The sequence below is a fragment of the Sylvia atricapilla genome, chromosome 4, assembly GCF_009819655.1.
Source record: "Sylvia atricapilla isolate bSylAtr1 chromosome 4, bSylAtr1.pri, whole genome shotgun sequence".
In the NCBI taxonomy this organism is placed as follows: domain Eukaryota; kingdom Metazoa; phylum Chordata; class Aves; order Passeriformes; family Sylviidae; genus Sylvia; species Sylvia atricapilla.
The window spans coordinates 7,129,364-7,148,990 of NC_089143.1; the positions used below are offsets into that span (position 1 = coordinate 7,129,364).

A 19,627-nucleotide genomic window follows, 5' to 3' on the forward strand; every position below is an offset into this window, starting at 1 on the left:
CTCAGGGCACAGAAAAAACTGCCAAGTGTGGCCAGACACAGTATGGACATTTCAGAAGTGCTAGTCCCTGTGCAGAGTAGTCATGCAAAAAACCTGGGTCTGGACCTGGAGGATGATGGTGAAAGGCTTTGGCATAGTGTTTGAGCACGTTGTATGGTGCTGTGTTCTGGGCCTGAGAGCATTTGCAGTGCTTTGTGATTCCAGCCTCATCTGCACATAAGAATCCAACACACATCTTAAATTGTTTCTATTTCACTCTTCATCACGCACCCTAAAGTAAAAATACAGTACCACCTACTGGTGGAGACAGTGTTGGCACTGATGGTTGTCTAGTCATCAGGCCTCACTGGGGCAATTGAGCTTTGTGACACTGGATTCTACACAAGAGCATGAATAAGCTAGAAGCCCTGGCGTCTTCTCAGCTACAGCACTTCCAACATGGCATTAATTGCTGAAATTTCATCAGCACTAGAAGAAATAGAACAGTATTTGCAGAAAATAAGCCTGCCAAAACTGTGGTTCCAATGCAAACACTCATCTGTGTACAGAGCTTCCACACAGTAAGCTGACTGTTGTTGTGTCATGTCAAGGCAATGTTGTGTCATTAAAACCTACTTATTTATAAGTCATACATATATGTAATGTATCTAGTGTTTTGGGTATGGATATCTGAAACTACACGTAGCCTTAATAGGATTAAAAAGAATTAGAGATGATGACAATGCAAGATGCAATAATAGATTATAGCTGGCCTACTAAAACAATAATCCATTAGTGCAGTCATTCTCCCATCAGTCAAGGTTACTTCACTGGAACATAGAATGACAAGAAAAATATCCATGAAAAAAATGTTGACATTAAACTAATATAATTGTCAGTGAAGTCAATGATAGCTATTTAACTGTGTTTTAAAGGAGGGCAGAATTGACACCACTGTGTTAAGCTCATCCAGAATTTGTCCTGCAAACTTCTTCACAGGTTAGTGAGATCCTGGCCACTGTCAGACAAGGAACTGGCCAGGCCTAGTAGGACTCATCTTCCTGTCTGAGAACTTTGAAAAATTCCAGGGTAAACCAATTACAAAAAAAAAAAAAAAAAAAAAACAAAACAAAAACAAAAAAACCCTCACCAAAAACCCACAAAAAACAAACAAACAAAAAACAACCACAAAAACCCCCCACAAAACCAAACAAACAAACAAAAGTTAGTGTTGCTTTGGAGGACTTATTATTTTATAAGAAAACTGGCACTTCTATGCCAGATTAAAAAGGTTTATTGGCTCTTTTGTTGGCATAACAAGACATTTGGCCCAAACATTCAGTGCCACCACATATTCAGAATCACTGAATCACTGCTCAGCACTGAACATTGACATCTTTCAGACTGCAAGACAGGAAAAAACCCTGGAGAATGACAGAGGTAAAACTGATAAAGATTCAACACTAGTTGGAAGTAGTAGCCTTCTGAGATTGCTTTCACATCTATGATCTTAGGCTAAGAAATGCATTTCAGCTCTTCAAAGACAAGAGTAAAGCATATGCCAGAATTTAGAAGATTATTCACTTCTTTATCTATTTGTTATGTTGCATATCTTACTCAAAACTGGTGTGTGTGGCTTCCACTGGCCATGAGATTATGCATTTCTTTGCTGCCCATTTACTACCTTATTTAAAATTATTTTTCTTCTTTAAATTTCAAATGCATGTTCTGTTTTCTGGAAAATGGAATGTCTTCAGGGTTGGAAAGTCATAGCAGCAGATGTGTCTAATTTGTTTCTGTCATCAGGAGGCTCACCTGTGCTGAGCTTTTTTTTTTTGTGATTAACTCCATAAACTCAGTCACCTGAGCTGCAAGATTTGATTGCTAATGGTATTTTTACCTGCTGCCCTTGGTTATAGAAACAAATGTGTCATAATCCTGGAGTCCCAGGGGCTGGACTGCTTTTCTGGATTCTGCTTTTTGTGAAGCAAAGTTAAAATGTTACTCAGTAACTTTAGCTATGCCTCAGTTATGACAAAGATATAAATCCAAGTTTTAACATTTATCTCTTTTTGCTGCTTAAGAGCCTTTTTCTTTCGTTTACCGAAATGGGCCATGTACAAGATTCCAGATTGAAGAATCAATCACTCAAACTTCAGAGAACATTATTTTCCTCATTTTACAGTATCCAGCAGTGAAATATGAAAGGTGAGGTATGAAAATTCTCTTTTGAAGTATATGCTAGGATCCTCATGGGGCCTTTCTTGACTCCCTGGCCACTACAGATGCACTCTTGCACATTTCTAATGGAGGAGGAAGGCAGCTACTTACACCATTTTGCAAAGTCATAATCCATACTGAAGCTGATGATCAATGTCTTAAAACTTCATCATCAAGGCATTTTCCACTAAAAATATAACCACAATTCACTGGATTTTTTAAGCATCAAAATATGTTATGTTATGTTATGTTATGTTATGTTATGTTATGTTATGTTATGTTATGTTATGTTATGTTATGTTATGTTATGTTATGTTATGTTATTTAAGAACTTTAAGTAGTTTAAAATGTTACTTCCTTTTCTTCAACCATATGGTATACATATTAAAATAAACAGGAAATTTCCATTGCTGATATTTTATCTGTTACAGTAAAAAATCTGTTACTACAGTTAAAAAGCATCTGCAATATTAAGAAAACAAGTGAAATGACAATAATATATATTTATTTACAATTTTTTTCCCAATTTCAAAACAGAGTGCACTTCAGTATTTGTCACGTCTTGTGCTTGTAGATAGGACTAGTAAGCTTCTGCTCAGGTGAAGGATAATACTGACTGCCACTGTTACTTTCATCTCCCTCTAAATCTCAAAATCCATCACTAGGTCAAGGAAATCCTCCTCTAATAACGATGTCCTTCCTTGGGAATAATTCAGAGAAAGGCACCGTGGGCTGGCTCTTTGTGAAATCAGTAAGGGATTTATTTACGAAATGTTGATTATATTTATCTTTTCACGGTGATGAGAAGAAATGTAAGGAAATGTGGCTGATTTAAAGAACTGAAGTTCTATTAGAGGCGGCAGATTACATCCCCAAGGTAAGCATGCACACTGCTTGTTGAAACTGCTTATTGCAGAACTGCTAAGGACTTGTAGCACATTAGAAAAGAGAAATCATGCTGTAGCATGCTGCAGATTTCAATGTTAATGATGTGGTTTTTTTGCTGCTCTTTGTGAAGAAAAAAATTAGACCCTTTATATGATGCCAAAATCTGTTCCAGGGTATCCTTATCTAAAGCATTTTCTCTATGAAAATAATGATTAGAGAAGTGAATGCTCTGGGCCAGTAAGAAAGGAAGAAATACATAAAATAAAAGAGCAGAAGCGACAGAAGCTGATCTTCCCCTCATCACAATCCTGTAAAAGGATAATACTGCCTTCATTTTCTTGCAGCCCGAAAGATTTTGATGTATAGTAATTAATATAATTAGTTTTCAGGTCATAATGCTTGATAATTTGGTTGTTTATCATAGTAATTACATTTTTGAAAATCCAAAGTAGTAAAAGGAGACTATTTGGGATGATACAGTAAAAATAATGTGTTAGAAATCTGAAATATGTCTAAAGAAAGCATCTATCTATTACCTTTTGAATTTGCTACCTAAATATGATAATGTGAAAGTGTGCATCCCAATATTAAAAAGCACTGTAACAAGTTGTGCCAATGTATTCGTTTAAGAAAAAATATGTGTGACTACAGAACATGATAGTGATAGAATTTATTTAAAAAACTTGAAATGCTTGAAAATGCATTAAGATGAGTTTGGACTCCCTGAGTTTAATGTGATATTTTCCACTGTGCCCAGTATGGGCAAATGCTGTAAGAAGGTAAAAACAGTCCCCAAACTAGATTTAATTACTATGTCTGTCCAACTTGCACTGGGCACATGCTGCATTAGCACTTCTGTGTCTGTGGGAACTCAAACTCCCCACAATTTGCTTTTAGGCTAGAGGAATTTGAATATATTTTTGTGCTACACATCCTGACTTACTGACAAGGAAAATAACCTGGTGCAGCAGTTACCTAAGCATGACATTCAAACTTGGTATTTTGAGACTACAGAGTAGTTAATACTTCAGTTTCTATGCCATTTAATGTTTTAAGTGCCTCAGTAATATGAAAAGTTCAATCCTGCCTCAAATGGCAGCTCCTCTTTCTCAGCAAATCCTATTCATGGCTGCTATGGCTGCTTCCCCAGAACAGAGTATCCCACAGTGCCTCTGTTTACAGTAGACACCAACAGAGCCACAGAATTTTGTTTATTTGAAAAAAATGCTCAGAAAATCCAATTAACTTGCAGAAAATGGGAATGTAGAAGACACAGTTTCCCCCCAGCCTTGAGGCTACATACTCTGGATCAGTGTGATTTTGGACATGTTCTATTTTATCATAGTTATCATCATCTTTAAACTCTAGTACAAGTGCAAATCAGTTTGTCTAGAGAGCACAAAATCAAACTTTTTTGTTTGGTTTGGTTTGGTTTTTTTGTTCTTGAAACTAAAGAAGACTCAAAGAGCAAAAGTAAACATGAAAAATATATGTCTGTGTAGAAATGCTGGTACTGTGAGTACTAACAGGAACTGACTGGCTTAGAGCCCATTCTGTCAGAGAAATTATTTCCCTTGAGATTACTGCATTTGCATTTATCTGGTGCTAAGTTGGAAACACCTTTATTTTGCACCATTATTTGTGTGGCCCTGTGGAGGACATAGGTTTAATCAGGATGGAATTTTGTGTGCCAGCATTAGTAGAGCTTTCAGAGCACCTGTAAGCAGATATAAAGCTACTTAATTGAACCTGGTGTAATTTCAATCCTCTCACTTTCAAGCAGTAAGTCAGTGAAAACCCTGGTACAGCTTTTCGTCTCCTGATGAATCTAACCTGAAGTTTACCCCTTTTTTTTTAATATTTAGGCTATTTTTATGTATATTTATCTTAGACCTGATCCTTGCTGGTAAGCATTTAAAGACTGACCAGTAATTTTGGACTATATTTAGGACTATTCATGGAATAACACATCATAATCTTCCATCTTTATCTTTCTGTTTTGTAGAATGTTATATCTCAGTTGGTCAGACCATGGTGCTAATCACACCAAGGCTGTGGGTTTGATCCCTGGATGGGCCATTCACTTAAGAGTTGGACTCAGTGGTCCTTGTGGGTTCCTTCCAAATCAGAAGATTCTGTTATTCTGTGATATTGCACAGTGTATTATTATTATTATAGTGTATTTTTTTTTTACCATGTGTCATTCATGTCTGATGAGTGCTAGAAACTAGGATTTCCCCCCTATTTCCTGTATAGGCATATTTTTAGTTTTATTGACAAATAAGGGAAGTCTGGCAGTAATGTCAGCGGTATCATCCTGCTTCTCCTTCATGGTGGGACAGAATATACTGCTTTAAGACTGATCCCTACGGCATCTGACTTCACTTATCAGTGGTACAGACACTCATTTGTCAGTTTGTGGCTTACACAGATCTCTACACTCTGATTTCACACATACAGGAATATTGTTACTGCAGTGGATAGCAGTATCAATATCTGGTCTGTAATCCTCTCTGAATGGCCCTGGCAAGAGCAAATCACACTGGAAGAATTCATGCTCAAAGAGCTGCAGTCTCATTGATGCCAAGATATAACTGACAGTACTGTAAGTGGTGAAATAAAGAGAGCAGAAGCTAATTACACCAGGGCCAGAAAATTATGCCATAGAATGCACTGTATTAACTATAAAACATTTTCAGGTGGTGTTTTTTTTTTTTTTTTTTTTTTTTTTTTTTTTTTTTTTTTTTTGTTTTTTTTTTCCTTGAGATGAACAGGCTAGACATAAAGAGCCACTAACATTTCTGTTTAGGTGTTTATATACCACCTGCTATATGAATAAGGAAACTAATTCATTAGTCTTACCCTCTTATTTACAAAACCCACTCTTTGGTCTCAACAGAGTGTAAGTCTCAGTTATCAGATATACTGAGAATTCTTTGGACTTACAACCAGGGGATACTTTTTAGTCTAGCTTTCAGGATGTCATCTGTGCATGAATCTGTTTATCCATCTTGATACAGTGCTTCAAGCTTTTGGCTCAAAACTCAAAGAAACAGTGGCAGATGTTTCAAACACAATTGTTTAAATATTTTCAAAGTACATGTCAAAATCAGGGGAAAGACGTAAATTAATGCCTCCCTAAAAATGTGTACAATGTTCCCTTTAGCAGCAGTTGTCAGGTCATTTTCTTGCCTGGTGAGAATGTCATGGGAGACAGGAAACTGCAAATATTCTTGTTGGTCTTTAGGAAATTAAGGACATAAAGAATTCATTTTTCGGGAAAATGAATAAGCGCTACTTATTCTTGTGATGAAATGACTTTTGATTCTTTTTTTATTCAGTCTTCTTCAATTACTCAAGTTAAAACAAAGTTGACCATGAAGGTAGGAGTTGTTGAGACCCATCACTCCCATACAATTGTTCCCACTGTGGTAGTGCATGACACCAGTAAGGACCTTGGACCGATTCACAAAGGGGAAAACAGGTATATCAAATATATTTTGTGTTGGTTTGGTTTTTTTTAGTTTGATGATTTATATAGAATTATCTAAGCACATATACTTGCTATCATATGATTTTCCTCACTCTTAGTAATAAGCTAAGTTTTTAAGATTATAGAATATTGCTTATTGTAGATATTTAGGATTTTTTTTTTAAATTTCAGCAGATATATAACTATGTTGTTTTGTTGTTCCCCAGGAAACAATATCTACCTGGAGTATTCGCATGCTACAATATTAACAATAATAGTAATAAAGATGAGTAAGTATCTTTGCCATTTGATAAAATGAGAGTACTGTAATTTTGATTAGAAAAGCATAAAGAAATAATTATAATAAATATCTAATAGTTTCATTACAAAGAGTTATGTCATTCAGGTAAGCCCAAAAGAGACTCACATACATTTCAACTTCATGCACATCAGTAATGATGATGATCATCCTCATTATGGAAGTTGCTGATATTGTATCTATTAATTTAAAACAAAAATAGTTGTAGGTGAGTACAATAACCAATAAAAAACAATCTTTTTGAAGGCCAAGCACCTAAGTGTAATGTTATCCTTACTGAATTCAGATGCTTCTAATAAATAGATGTTGGAGAAACGGAATGTGCATCTCATGAGCCTATCATATTTTTCTTTTTCTTAGAGAGGAGAAGAAAAGGAAAAAAGAAAAGAAGAGGTAAGATGAAGAGTAATAATACTACTATATCTAAGATATTTAGTTTTTTTCTAAATATGTTTTAACTTGGTCCTTAACAATGGAAAATGTTAATCTATTTCTTAGCAAGCCAGAGAAAAAAAAGGATGGAGAAACACAAAAGAACAAAGATAAAAAGGAGAAAAATAAAAGTAAAGATAAGCTGAAGAAGAAAGAAAATATCGAAGTGTAAGTATTTTTTGTTTAGGTCCAGTTATGCTATATAATAAAATTGCTTTTGATGTAAGAACAAATTCAGTCTCAGTTGTCCTGTAAAGATGTTTACACCTTAGTGAGTAAATGTAAAGATTGCTGTTGTTCTCCCTAGAGTTGTTTTGACTTAACTTCATATGTGGGCAAGAGAAATATGCATGCATGGAAGTGATCTGAAAACATTAATCAAGATGTATCTCCTTTGGATTCTGATTATCTAATATTTCTTGGATAACACACTGCAGCAAACGATGTGCCAGTATAAAGCAGTCTCTTGCACACAAAGGCACCTACAAGCAAGTAAACTAACTTTTCTGTGCTCTAAAAGTTGTTGCTTTATAGTCTGCTTGGTAAATTCCTAATTTTCTGGCTAAGGAAGAGAAACTTACTCCAGTAGAAACCTGTGCTGTATGATTTCTTGTTCTTTGGTTTCTTCATGTAAACTATGCCAATGTTTTATCTTCCTCAGGGCAAGACTTTTCCCTGTAAGAAAGGCATGATTCATCTCATAATTCATATTTATCTAAAAACTAGTAATAACATAAAGTCACATAATCATTTTTTTTTAATGCTAAAATATATTATAAGACAAGAGAGTTATCTGGGTAGGAAAAATAATTAAAAATCACATGTGCCACTGTAAAGTGAGACTGCCAACCTAACTTTGCTCAGCAAAATTTACATTCTAAAGTTTGTGTCAAACCAAGTGACACCAGCTTCATATCTTCCACCCATTTGAGCAAGAAAGGTTAACTTTGATAAAGACCTTTTATTTCACAATAATAATTACTGGAATGCTGAATTCCTCAAAAATGATACATGTATTTCAAGTCTCTCATTAAATCTCTTTTTTTTCCCCTGCTTACCACTTAGGAAGAAGAAAGATATTTTCACCATTGATCCAGCAGGAAATATTTATTACAACTGGTTGTTTTGCATCACAATGCCTGTGATGTACAACTGGACCATGATTATTGCTAGGTGATGTACTCCCTTAATGACTACATAGAACTTCTGCAAAATCATAATATCCTTGACTAGATAAAACAATATTCTACTAATCACTGATTCATGCAAGTATTTGATTTTTTTTCCCTATGGTAATTTACTTTTGCTTTTTCATATTCAGGGCCTGTTTTGACGAGCTTCAGCACGATTACTTAGTGGCATGGTTCATTATTGATTATGTTTCTGATGCCATTTATGTTGCTGATATGTTTGTACGGACAAGGACAGGTAAATATACTCTATGATTAATTATTATTTTTTACGTATTTATGCCAGTTGTTTTTTTTAAATCAAAACACTACTACTTCTCTTATCTGAATAGCCGTATGAGGTGCAACAGTGAAAAGAAGACACTGAGATAGATTTCTAAAAGACTGCAGCCTTACTGTAAAAGTAGGAGAAATTCTGATGAAATTCTGATGTTTTACTCAAAGGACACAAAGTCTGAGATATGCAGGTACCAGCTGTTCTGCCTGCAGCTGATTCACCAAGATGAAAGAAACATGTGGTGCAGCCAAGAGAGGATCAGAGGTTCTGAAAAACCAGCAGCTAAATCTGGGTTTTGCATAATTGGGAAATTCAAGTGTTTGCTTGATTTTCAAGACCACTGAGAAACTAAGACATCCCATTAACTTAAGCTGCAACTATTTATTTTAAAAGATTGTCCTATGTAGCTATTAAGTAGATACACTCAATATGGAACTGAAATTCCTGCATTTGAATTCTTTTCCTTATTAATCACCCTTCCTCTAGCTTGTGGAGATTTTTTTGGAGGGGAAATGTTTTTTTTTTTTTTCAGATGTCCACCATAGTGGAAAAGCGGAGGAAAATATTCAGGTCTAGAATTGTTAATCTTTCATAGCTGAAGCTGAACCATATAGATCTAATCTGACTATTTGGAAATAAGAAATTTAATATTAAAAAGTAAGACAAGTAATGTTCCATATGGAATTTGCACCTAAAATATTTTTCAAAGTTGATTTGGACTGACATTGAACACAACACGTTTGAAACTATAGCATTTTTTATTATTTACAATTTTATTTTAGGTTACCTGGAGCAAGGTCTTCTGGTGAAAGAAGAACAAAAGCTACGAGAGAAGTACAAACAGTCTTTTCAATTCAAACTAGATTTTCTGTCAATCATACCAACTGATCTCTTATACTTCAAGTTAGGATTGAACTACCCAGAATTAAGAATAAACAGACTACTCAGAGTAGCTCGGATGTTTGAATTCTTCCAGAGAACAGAAACAAGAACAAACTACCCCAATATCTTCAGGATCTCTAACCTTGTCATGTACATTGTGATTATTATTCACTGGAATGCCTGTGTGTACTACTCGATCTCAAAAGCCATTGGATTTGGGGCTGACACATGGGTCTACCCCAACACCTCAGACCCTGAATTTGCCCGCCTGACTAGAAAATATGTCTACAGTCTCTACTGGTCAACGCTGACCCTGACTACTATTGGGGAAACCCCGCCTCCTGTAAGAGATTCTGAGTATTTCTTCGTGGTTGTTGACTTCTTGGTTGGAGTATTGATCTTTGCTACCATTGTTGGTAATGTGGGCTCAATGATCTCCAACATGAATGCTGCCAGGGCAGAGTTTCAAGCCAGGATTGATGCTATCAAGCAGTATATGCACTTTCGGAATGTGAGTAAGGACATGGAAAAAAGAGTTATAAAGTGGTTTGACTACCTGTGGACAAACAAAAAGGCTGTGGATGAAAGAGAAGTCTTGAAGTATCTGCCAGATAAACTAAGAGCAGAGATTGCAATCAACGTTCACCTGGAAACGCTAAAGAAAGTGCGGATTTTCGCGGACTGTGAAGCTGGTCTGCTGGTTGAACTGGTTTTGAAACTCCAGCCCCAAGTATACAGTCCTGGAGATTATATTTGCAGAAAGGGAGATATTGGACGAGAGATGTACATTATCAAAGAAGGCAAGCTGGCAGTAGTTGCTGATGATGGAGTCACTCAATTTGTGGTCCTAAGTGATGGCAGCTACTTTGGAGAAATCAGCATTCTTAATATCAAGGGTAGCAAAGCCGGCAATCGAAGAACAGCCAATATTAAAAGCATTGGATACTCAGACTTGTTTTGTCTGTCTAAAGATGATCTCATGGAGGCTTTAACAGAGTATCCAGATGCAAAGGCTATGCTGGAAGAAAAAGGCAAGCAAATCCTGATGAAAGATGGGTTGTTGGACATTGAAATTGCAAATTTAGGAAGTGATCCTAAAGATCTTGAAGAGAAGGTTGCCTACATGGAACGGGCTATGGACAGGTTGCAAACGAAGTTTGCCAGGTTGTTGGCTGAGTATGAAGGTGCACAACAGAAAGTGAAAAAAAGACTTACACAAATAGAGAAAATATTGAAGCCAATTATAGAGGAAGAGTTTGCAGACTTAGAAGAAGCAGATCCATCCACAGATAAACCTGGATTGTCAAAAGCAGAATAAAAACAATGGAAGTTGCCAATAAGACTGAGGGTTAAATCCTGACTAGGGCTGAATACATTGATTTCTGATCTTTATTAATTACAAAAAAATTATTTGTTGAGACAATGTCACTAATCTCCTACAAGCAGCACATATTTGGCAGTTTTGGGGCAGAAAAAGAAGAATCAAGAATGAGAAGGGAAGATAACACTTCGCTCTTGTATGAACAGTATTATCTGCTAATGTGTTTCGTACTCTCTGTAATGCTGCTCTGTGGCAGATGGACATACACTGTCATATACTGGCAAATACTGGAAGATTTGCTGGTTGCTTTAAAATAATTTCTTTGTGTCTGCTTATGGAGAGAAGGAAAGGTTTGGTGACAGTTAAAATATTTGAAATCATTAACCTTTATACTGTATTTGTGTATAAATGAGCACATTTTAATACCTATTGATTCACATGAAATTAATTAAGTAAGGGGTATTATAAAAAGAATTAGTTATATCTACAATGTAGATAAGAGTAATGAAGGCTGTAAGATTTGGAAAATACTATTACTTCATTGGGTCCACCTTGCCTGATTTCTTGAAATATAAATGGGCAGTTTGAAATAGACCTTTTTCAGAATAATACATGCAAAGGCTGAAATACAGAGAGGAGAAAAGACAACTTTTTGCAAGCATCAATATGAAAGATATGGATGGCTCATAATCTAGTGGTTTTTTCACAATAAGAACAAAGGATATACAAATATACTTGAAGGATATACAAATAATTGAAGATTATTCTGTTTCATGTAATCATGTGGCTGCAGAACATGGACTATCAAGTTTTGAAGATTTGTAATTAAAAATGTCCCTAATGTAACACTTGTTTATGCTGGCAGAGTGCAAGGGCAAGACACGACAGCAACAGGCCAAATCCTTCCTACAGTGTCTTCTGTAGATGCTGTTGGGGGAAGAATATGACTAAAGAGGCTGTTTTTTTTTTTTTCCTACTGATAGAGGATTTATTTCTTCATAACTACTTCTGAGACAGTGATATCTATAGATTCATATGTTAGATCCATTTTCAACTGCTTTTGGATGCATTATTTCCCTGGATTTTCCCCTAATTTGTACCTTTTTTCATTGGCAGAAAATGGTTGGCTCAGCTGAGTGTTTGCAGCCAGGTATTTCCAGTAGAATTTGATCACAGGCATGTAACATTGGATAGGTTTGATGAAAGGGATTGTAAAGAGAGAATGGTTAATTCTCTATTTAGGGAGATTTGAGTATCCTGAGCAACTGGACTGCCACTCTTAAAAAATACATATGTACATGTTACTGTCAATAATATCTCTACACTTGCATTCTCTCCTTAATGAGATGGAGATAATATAAACTGGGTATTTTATAAAGTGTATTCCTTTCTGGCCGTTTTATTTTTTGTAATGTTGATGCTTTCTAGGATGCCAGAGATCTAGAAATAACTCCCGATTTACTGCAAGGATGAAATTTTATTAAGTACTTAATGCAAGGAATATATATGGAACAACGAGGGTAAATGTAAATATAAAATGGCTGTTCATGCCCTGTTGAACCTGTGCTTTGAATGATAAATGGCTTAATTAGGTGATAAGGGGAAAGGAAATGCCAGTAAAAATCCTGTACACAGGAACAAGGATTATTCTGGTATTTCGCTGTATTGCAAGTGTTGGACTTTGCAATCAGCATTCTTTCAGCTCAGGAATATATTCCAGGTCTTGAATATAATTTGCCAGCAGCAACCTATCCTATATGGCTACTAGGCACTTCTCTCCTTTGCTGAACTGCTTAAGACTTTTTATTAGATAAATGTGTGATATGAAATTTTAATTAAAAACAGGCAGATATCTACTGTTAACAACTTTTTTGTATTGATCCTTCAGTCTAAGACATGAACTGTATTCAATATTTTGAGAATAAAAATGCTTTTCATTACACCACGTCAAAATAAAACAGAAAACCAGAATTGATTTCCAGCGGTTTGCTTAGTATTTTCAGACTACTTATGCTTGGAAATATTCTGCAACAACTTTTATGAGAAGTTTTTGCTTCAAAAAACAATTTGAATTTGCTGAAGAGAAGAATTTGCTGAAAAAAGGTTAAATGCAAAGTTTCCTCCTGGCACACGACGCAATGTAAGTGCTGTAAGGAAATGCAAATAAAACTAAAATTATTTCAACCTGCCTTTAATTGTCTGAACTTGGGAGACACACGGGTTCCTCAGTATATGTTTCTATGGGCTAAAACTTTCACCGTGTACTTCAGTAAAGTTTCTAAACAGGCTTTGTGGTCGCGTTTTAACTCTCATACTCCAGGAGCTGTGAAGTTATAGGAGTTACATGAGATATGAAGAAAAGGCCCGCAGGAGCGGCTGCCAGAAATTCACTCCGGAGACAAAGAGGCTCGGGGAGACCCTATGGCTCCACACAGCTACCTGAAGGGACGCGGTAGTGAGGCGGTGGGGACGGTGTCTTCTAAGGAACAAGACACAGGAGCCGAGGAAATGGTCCCAAGTGGCGCCAGGAGATGTTAGATTAGTTAGATTAGTCACTAGGTTTCCTAGTTACCAGGAAAAATTTCAACCGAAACGGTTGTCAAGCACTGGAACAGGCTGCCCAGGGATGTGGCGGAGTCACCATCCCGTGAGGTGTTTAAAAGCCGTGTAGGTGTGGCACCTGGGGACACGGTTCAATAGTGGACGCGGTGGGGGCTGGGTTAATGCTGGACGGGGAGAATGATGGACTGGAATATCTCACACCCTGCCCAAGCTGGAACGCCCTCTGACCCGGGCACGGAGCCGCAGCCCGGCCCCGAGCCCGCGGCTGAGGTGACGCCCGGCTCCGAACCCACGGCTGAGGCGGTGCCGGCGGCTGAGGCGGTGCCGGTGACTGAGGCGGTGCCGGTGACTGAGGCGGTGCCCGGTGGCTGAGGCGCCGGCTGAGGCGGGGCCCGTGGCTGAGGCGGAGGCTGAGGCGGAGGCTGAGGCGGTGCCCGCGGCTGAGGCTGAGGCTGAGGCGGAGGCTGGGGCGGGGCCCGGCGCCGGCCCGCCCGCCGCGCGGGGAGCGCCGGGAGCTGTAGTCACCGCGGGAGCAGCGGCGGCCCCGCCGCCTCCAGCGCCGGGCGGGGCGGCCACAGGCCGGGCTGGGCCGGGCGGAGCGCTCCTCGGGCGGCTGTGCCGGCGCGGGGGAGGCGGAGGGTCTGCGCCCACCGCCGTCTTTCGCTCTCTAGCGACGGACACATGGAGGCTCAGTGGCGGCAGGGCGGCCGGGGCCGCGGCCGCGCCAGGCCCGGAGATGAGCCCGCCGCCCGCTCCGTGGCGGCCGCCCGGCCCCCGGCGGCGAGGGGGCGCGGCGGTGCCCGCTCCGCGGCAGCGGGGACCGTCGGCGAGGGGGCCAGCGGTGAGTGTCGCGTTCTGCCCTGTGCCCGGGCTGGGGTGGTGGCCCCGAGCCCCTGCAGGTGGCCGGGTCGGGGAAGGCAGACTGGCGGGTCCCGGCCCCTCTCCCGCGCCGCTTGGCGATGCCGAGCCGGTGCTCGCCATGTGCCTGCCGGCTCCTGCCGGGGACACACGCGGAGGCCTCAGGCAGTGGCGAGGAGCGAGGGGCTAAGCCTCTCCTGGGTGCACTTTCTTCTCGGAGCAAAAGAGTAAAGTGTGAGGTCATGGATGAAACATCTGTTCCTTTCTGGTTGGGAACAGGCAGGGGAGTTGCTCGGTAGAGACAGCCTTAGGTGCGCTGGTCAGGGGAGCGCTTTGCTCCGGTCTGGGAAAGGTGCGGGCTTTCGGTGCGCGCCGCAGCTGTGAGTGCAAGTTCACCCTCGGGAAATACACCAGGGAAATGCCAAAGACAGCTCTTGTTAGTGGCAGCATAGTTTCTTGAGAAGAGCCTTAAAACTAAACTTGAGGAAACCCCGGGAAATATATTGGGTTTGATAGTCTAATATGGAAAGGTAGTGATCTCCTGTGCGCAAGCATGAACGCGCTATTGTAATAAAGGTTTGTTGAATTTGAGGGAAATCAGCGAAAGTCATAATTTAAGAAATACCAAGTGCTGGAGAAGTACCTGTATGGTATCTGCAAGTTATAGCAACTGTAAATTTGTTATAAACAAAACTGTGTGTTGCGTTTTGTTTTTTTCTTATGCTGTGACAGTTGTGTCTGTGGGATGTGTGGGGATTTTTCTAAGTATCCTTTTCATAAAGCAGCATTATAGTTGCTTATTTTCTGTTGTGTTAGGTTGGATTTGTCAGCAGTAATTGCCAAACAGTAATTTCTGCTGTGAATTCTGTGATAATGCACAGTAAAGAAGTAAATACAATTTATCTCTTCTTTCGTGGTATTGCAAATGTAGTGATGTAATATTCTTGAAAAATAAAATCAGCAAACTCTTTAAAGAAAAGGACAATTGGAAGTGTGTAGAATTGAATGTGATGTTTACAATTAGCTATCATGGTATTCATCATCGTTAGTATTTTCTCTTAATAGAATTATCTTCACTGAAGAAATTTGATGAAATTAAGAAGGCTAATCAGGCTGCAGCAAAAAAGCTGGTTGGAGACCAATTAAGCTCCTCATCTGAAGATGATGATGAAGATGCTGAAGTAAAGCAAGGAAAGATTTTGGACAAAACGTTTACCATTTACACCAGTCAAACTGGTAATGTTTTTATCATTTACTGAGTTCTGTTTTGGTATGAAAGCATAAGCAATGCAGTTTCATTTTGTATTATAATTTTACTGTAATTGGAAGGTAGGAACTCTGTCATGATGTCTTACATTAAAAATATTTTTTCCCAGCAGTGCATGCTGGCTGTACTTCTTGTCTTTTTGTGCAGAAGCAATGGTATAGCTTTAAACTCTCTTAAGTGTGGCTTTTTAAATAATACATGACTGGCTTTATTCAGAGAAAAAAATACTTTTGAAGCAGTCTCAACATGTGCAGAATAACAGATCAAACATTACTGGTTGCTTTAAAAACCTTTATCCATTAAAGATGGAGATGCAAGTGAACTGGAGCGTACGAGGCAGTACATGACGAGGCTTTTCAGTCAGGGGCCATGACATGTCTCATCTGCATTGCTTCAGTTAAAAGGAACCAAGCTGTAAGTACTTTACAGTAATGTATCTTTGGATCTTTTACAGCAAAACAAATGTAACTGTCTGAGTACCTTGTTACATATTATTGAGGTTGTTCTTGGGATTGATAGCTTTAAGAGGGTAAAAGTACTAAATGCAAATTTGGCACCTTTGGATTTTGAGGCACTGGAACATGTAAGTGCTACCTTGTAATCAGGATATGTCTTTTTTTTTTTTTTTTGTCATATGTTTGTTATCATAATGTAAAATGGCTGGTTTTAGGTAGTAGCAGGTGACAGAGATAAGTGCTTGAATGCCAGTGCTTGCAATTGTGTATTCAATAAGCTATGGAGTAGCAAACCAAAACGAGAAAGACAAGAAAGTTAAGAGATATTGTTAGATTTACAGCAGGGAAGCTAAGACAAACTTCGCTGCCCTCAATGCTGATCAGGTGAAAAAAAAAGTGTGTGTGTCAGAGAAGTTTGTCCTATTTCTTATAGGTACATTTTATATGTGAGAGATTTCATGACAGATATTTCTTCCTCTTTCTGTTAAAGGTTCTTGAATCAAAAACATGTTTGCAACTGTATGTTTAACATTAAGAAAAGAAGTGCAGAAAATATTTTTATTTGTTTTGATAGATATACACAGACTACAAGTACTCAAAAAAGCTGTAGTCAGTAACGTCTTTTTATAAAGAAATGGAATATATTTTATATGAATTCCTACTGTATTTAATCCATATTCTTTCAGACCTTAATGAATATGTTTAGCTTGATACTTGAAGTTCTGTGGCTCTTGATAGAGTTACTCTTATCTCAGCAGAAGTGAGATGATGTGGTAACTTGAAAGTCTTCTTTCATAATGCAGTGGTTTGCTAATTATCTTGAATCTGTATCATTTCAGCCAAGTCTGTTTTTATATGGAATGTCTCCTGCTTAGCTTTAGTTTTGGGAAGTTAGTTACCATAGTTCTAGAAACTTAGTCCTTGACACTGTCCTCTACTTAGTCCTTGACACTGTCCTCTATAAGTTAATGGGGAAAGTCTCTGTATTTTCACAGTATTATTTCATAACATTGTCTTAAGTTATTAAAATAGTTAAAATTTTCTTCTGCACTTTTCTTACCAAATTGTTATAGTTTTGGGTAAAGCCAAAGTTGTCTTCGTGGTGCCAGGTGGTTTAATAAGGGAGAGTGGCACAAACTGGGCCTTGGGAGGTGCAGGTTGGATGCTAGGAAGGTAGTGTGACAGTTGGAGTAGCTTGCTCAGAATGGTTGTGGAGTCCCCATCCCTCAGGACTTTCCAACTTTTCTAGGCCAAGCTGTGTCTGAGCAGAGCTAAGCTGGCAACAGTCCTCCTTTGGGCATCAGTTTGTGCTACGTGACTTCCACCAGTGTGTTTAAATCAACATTTCTCTGATTATCTGAGTATTTTGGGCTCTGTCAGCCTTGGCGAAAACTTCCCATGGGAAAAAGATTATAGGTCGGAATCTATAACAGTAAAACTGTCTGTATTGATCTAACAGTGGGTATAATCTATCTTTGAAAAACCATTTTTAAAGGGAAAAATAGCAAGCTTATATTCTTTAGATATTATGGCTGTTCTTCAGTGGAAACAGAAACCTCATTTAAGGCAACTGACACTTGATGTCTTCTCTTTAGGTGTGGAGCTGTTGTGGATGCTTTTGTATATTTCATCTGGTTTGTATCCAGAAGTGGGCCAAGGACAGCCTCTTCCTTGTATCTTCACCTTTGACAGATGATGATTTTGGGAAGAAAGATTATCCCTGGCCATGGTGAGCTCCTCATGGTACACGTACGAAGTTATTTCTTTAGGGAAAACCATGCAAACTGCTCTTCTTTTAGAAGGAGTGGTACTTGTACCTCACCTGCACAACAAGAAAAAAGAATTTAAAAATGTGAATTTCTATTACTTTTAAAAATTATTTTTAAGTTTTCATCAACACGATTCAGAAAAATTTCACAGTGATATTAAAACCTTGCTGGCATCAAATTTTTTTAACCTCTGAGAAGGTAACTCATCTGCTGTGTGTCTCAGCTTCTGCCATTTATTTTTGAATGGCTTTACATATTTCTCACTTTTAAAGTTGGCACCATGAAATAAATTCTAAAAATAGTCATATAGCAAGATGTAGGAATTTATATATTTTTTGAGTCTCAGTATAATCCAAACACTAAATCAGGCCTTGCAGTTTTACTTGAGATGGTATAAAGAAGAAGGTAATAATGTGGCTGCAAAAATAAAATTTCCTAAACAGGTGTGTTTAGGAAATAAAGTGTCAGTTGTTGGCTGGCAGCATCTCGAGTTGATAATGCCTCTTCTGCTATGAACTTCTACATAATGTTTATGGTGAATAGAAACTTCAGGCAAACGATATTTTATTTTACATTTAAGGACATGCAAAAGCTGTGCTGTCACTTTTGAGAAATGGTTCACGTTCTGTAACATATTATATCAGGGCAAATTGATGTTTTATTTGATAAAAATGAGTGCATAGGTCTTTCACAATCTTTCTATTCTTTTCTGAGGGAGACCTTCTTGTCTTGTCATTTCCCAGTGTAGCCAGCAATGTGAATTGCTTTGTTTCTCCTTCCTTGTGTTGCCTCCCTTGTCCATGGCTTGTGTGGAGCCTGTTGAGCCTGTGGTACTTGATAAATTCCAGGCCTCTAGTGTCCATCTACCTTTAGCAATAATGAGTTTTTAAATTTCTGTCAACGTTAGGGGTGAAAAATGAAGGCGTGCATCTTGCATCTAAAATTTTTCAGATAAAATTCTAATTATTATGCATGGTTTTAATAGCATTGCTAAGCTTTGTTTTACGTGACTAATTGACTGCTTCTAGTAAGCCCCTGGTTTTTAATACTTCTCTTTTTCATTGGTTCTATTTAAGTAGGTTAACTGTTAGAAAGTTTCTTTTGATATTGCTTGACATAAAAATTGTTCTGATTTTTGCTGTGCTGATTTTTTTGTCTATATGTATTCTTAGAGAAAAGAAATTATATTAACAGGACAATTCTTTAGACATTATTTATTGTAAATCTGTTTAACTATATATTGTAAAATATGACACATGGAAATATCTTTATTCTGTGTTTACTGTATATTGTTGTTACTCATTACAGAAGTTATGAAAATGCTAATTGGCAGCATTGAAACAGTCTTGGGAAGCCAAAATGATAAAATCTGCCTTTTTAAAAAAATAGTTTTAAAAAGTTGCTTTTGTTTTCCCTCTTTTTTGCCTTGTTGTAGTCCAAAATGTAGATTTGAATACAAACGCTCTGAAACTCCCAGCAGATATTACTGTTACTGTGGAAAAGTGGAGAATCCAGCAGTGGACCCATGGCTGGTACCACACTCCTGTGGTCAGATATGTGAGAGGGAATTCAAACCTTCCTGTGGGCATAAATGTTTGCTGCTTTGTCATCCAGGTAAATCCTTTGAGTTTCTTGGTTGTGTGACCTGTATTTAGGTACCTGTTACACAGTTCAACTAAACTTCTGTTCAGGATATTTAAAATTCTTAGAGTAAAAGAGATATAGTCAAGGCTGCA

At 38.1% G+C, this 19,627-nt stretch overlaps 2 protein-coding genes across 3 annotated transcripts in view; both read left to right on the forward strand.

Moving 5' to 3' along the window:
• Positions 1-7,189: 7,189 nt before the first annotated feature.
• Positions 7,190-10,997, forward strand: CNGA1 (cyclic nucleotide gated channel subunit alpha 1). Of its 2 annotated transcripts, none has more exons than XM_066316779.1 (4): positions 7,190-7,478; positions 8,376-8,483; positions 8,632-8,738; positions 9,560-10,997. In XM_066316779.1, exons 1-4 carry the CDS (start codon positions 7,351-7,353, stop codon positions 10,975-10,977), a joined length of 1,761 nt encoding a protein of 586 aa, XP_066172876.1. In that variant the 5' UTR covers positions 7,190-7,350; the 3' UTR covers positions 10,978-10,997. The 2 variants fall into 2 exon arrangements, with proteins under 2 accessions (XP_066172876.1, XP_066172877.1); XM_066316780.1 differs by having other exon boundaries at positions 7,190-7,451.
• A 3,075-nt stretch (positions 10,998-14,072) lies between these two features.
• Positions 14,073-19,627, forward strand: part of NFXL1 (nuclear transcription factor, X-box binding like 1) — a 41,242-nt gene continuing 35,687 nt past the window's right edge. Inside the window, 6 exon segments of the mRNA XM_066317043.1 lie at positions 14,073-14,383; positions 15,466-15,636; positions 15,973-16,011; positions 16,014-16,081; positions 17,718-17,851; positions 19,327-19,505. Of these exon segments, the coding sequence (XP_066173140.1) occupies positions 14,224-14,383; positions 15,466-15,636; positions 15,973-16,011; positions 16,014-16,081; positions 17,718-17,851; positions 19,327-19,505 (751 nt within the window). The 5' untranslated portion in view covers positions 14,073-14,223.

Excerpts from the sequence above, each read along its gene's own strand:
- CNGA1 (XM_066316779.1), top strand. The coding sequence starts at position 7,351 with ATGGAAAATGTTAATCTATTTCTTAGCAAGCCAGAGAAAAAAAAGGAT. Across the intron at positions 7,479-8,375 it reads AAGAAAGAAAATATCGAAGT|GAAGAAGAAAGATATTTTCA; the intron begins GTAAGTATTTTT and ends CTTACCACTTAG. Across the intron at positions 8,739-9,559 it reads GTTTGTACGGACAAGGACAG|GTTACCTGGAGCAAGGTCTT; the intron begins GTAAATATACTC and ends ATTTTATTTTAG.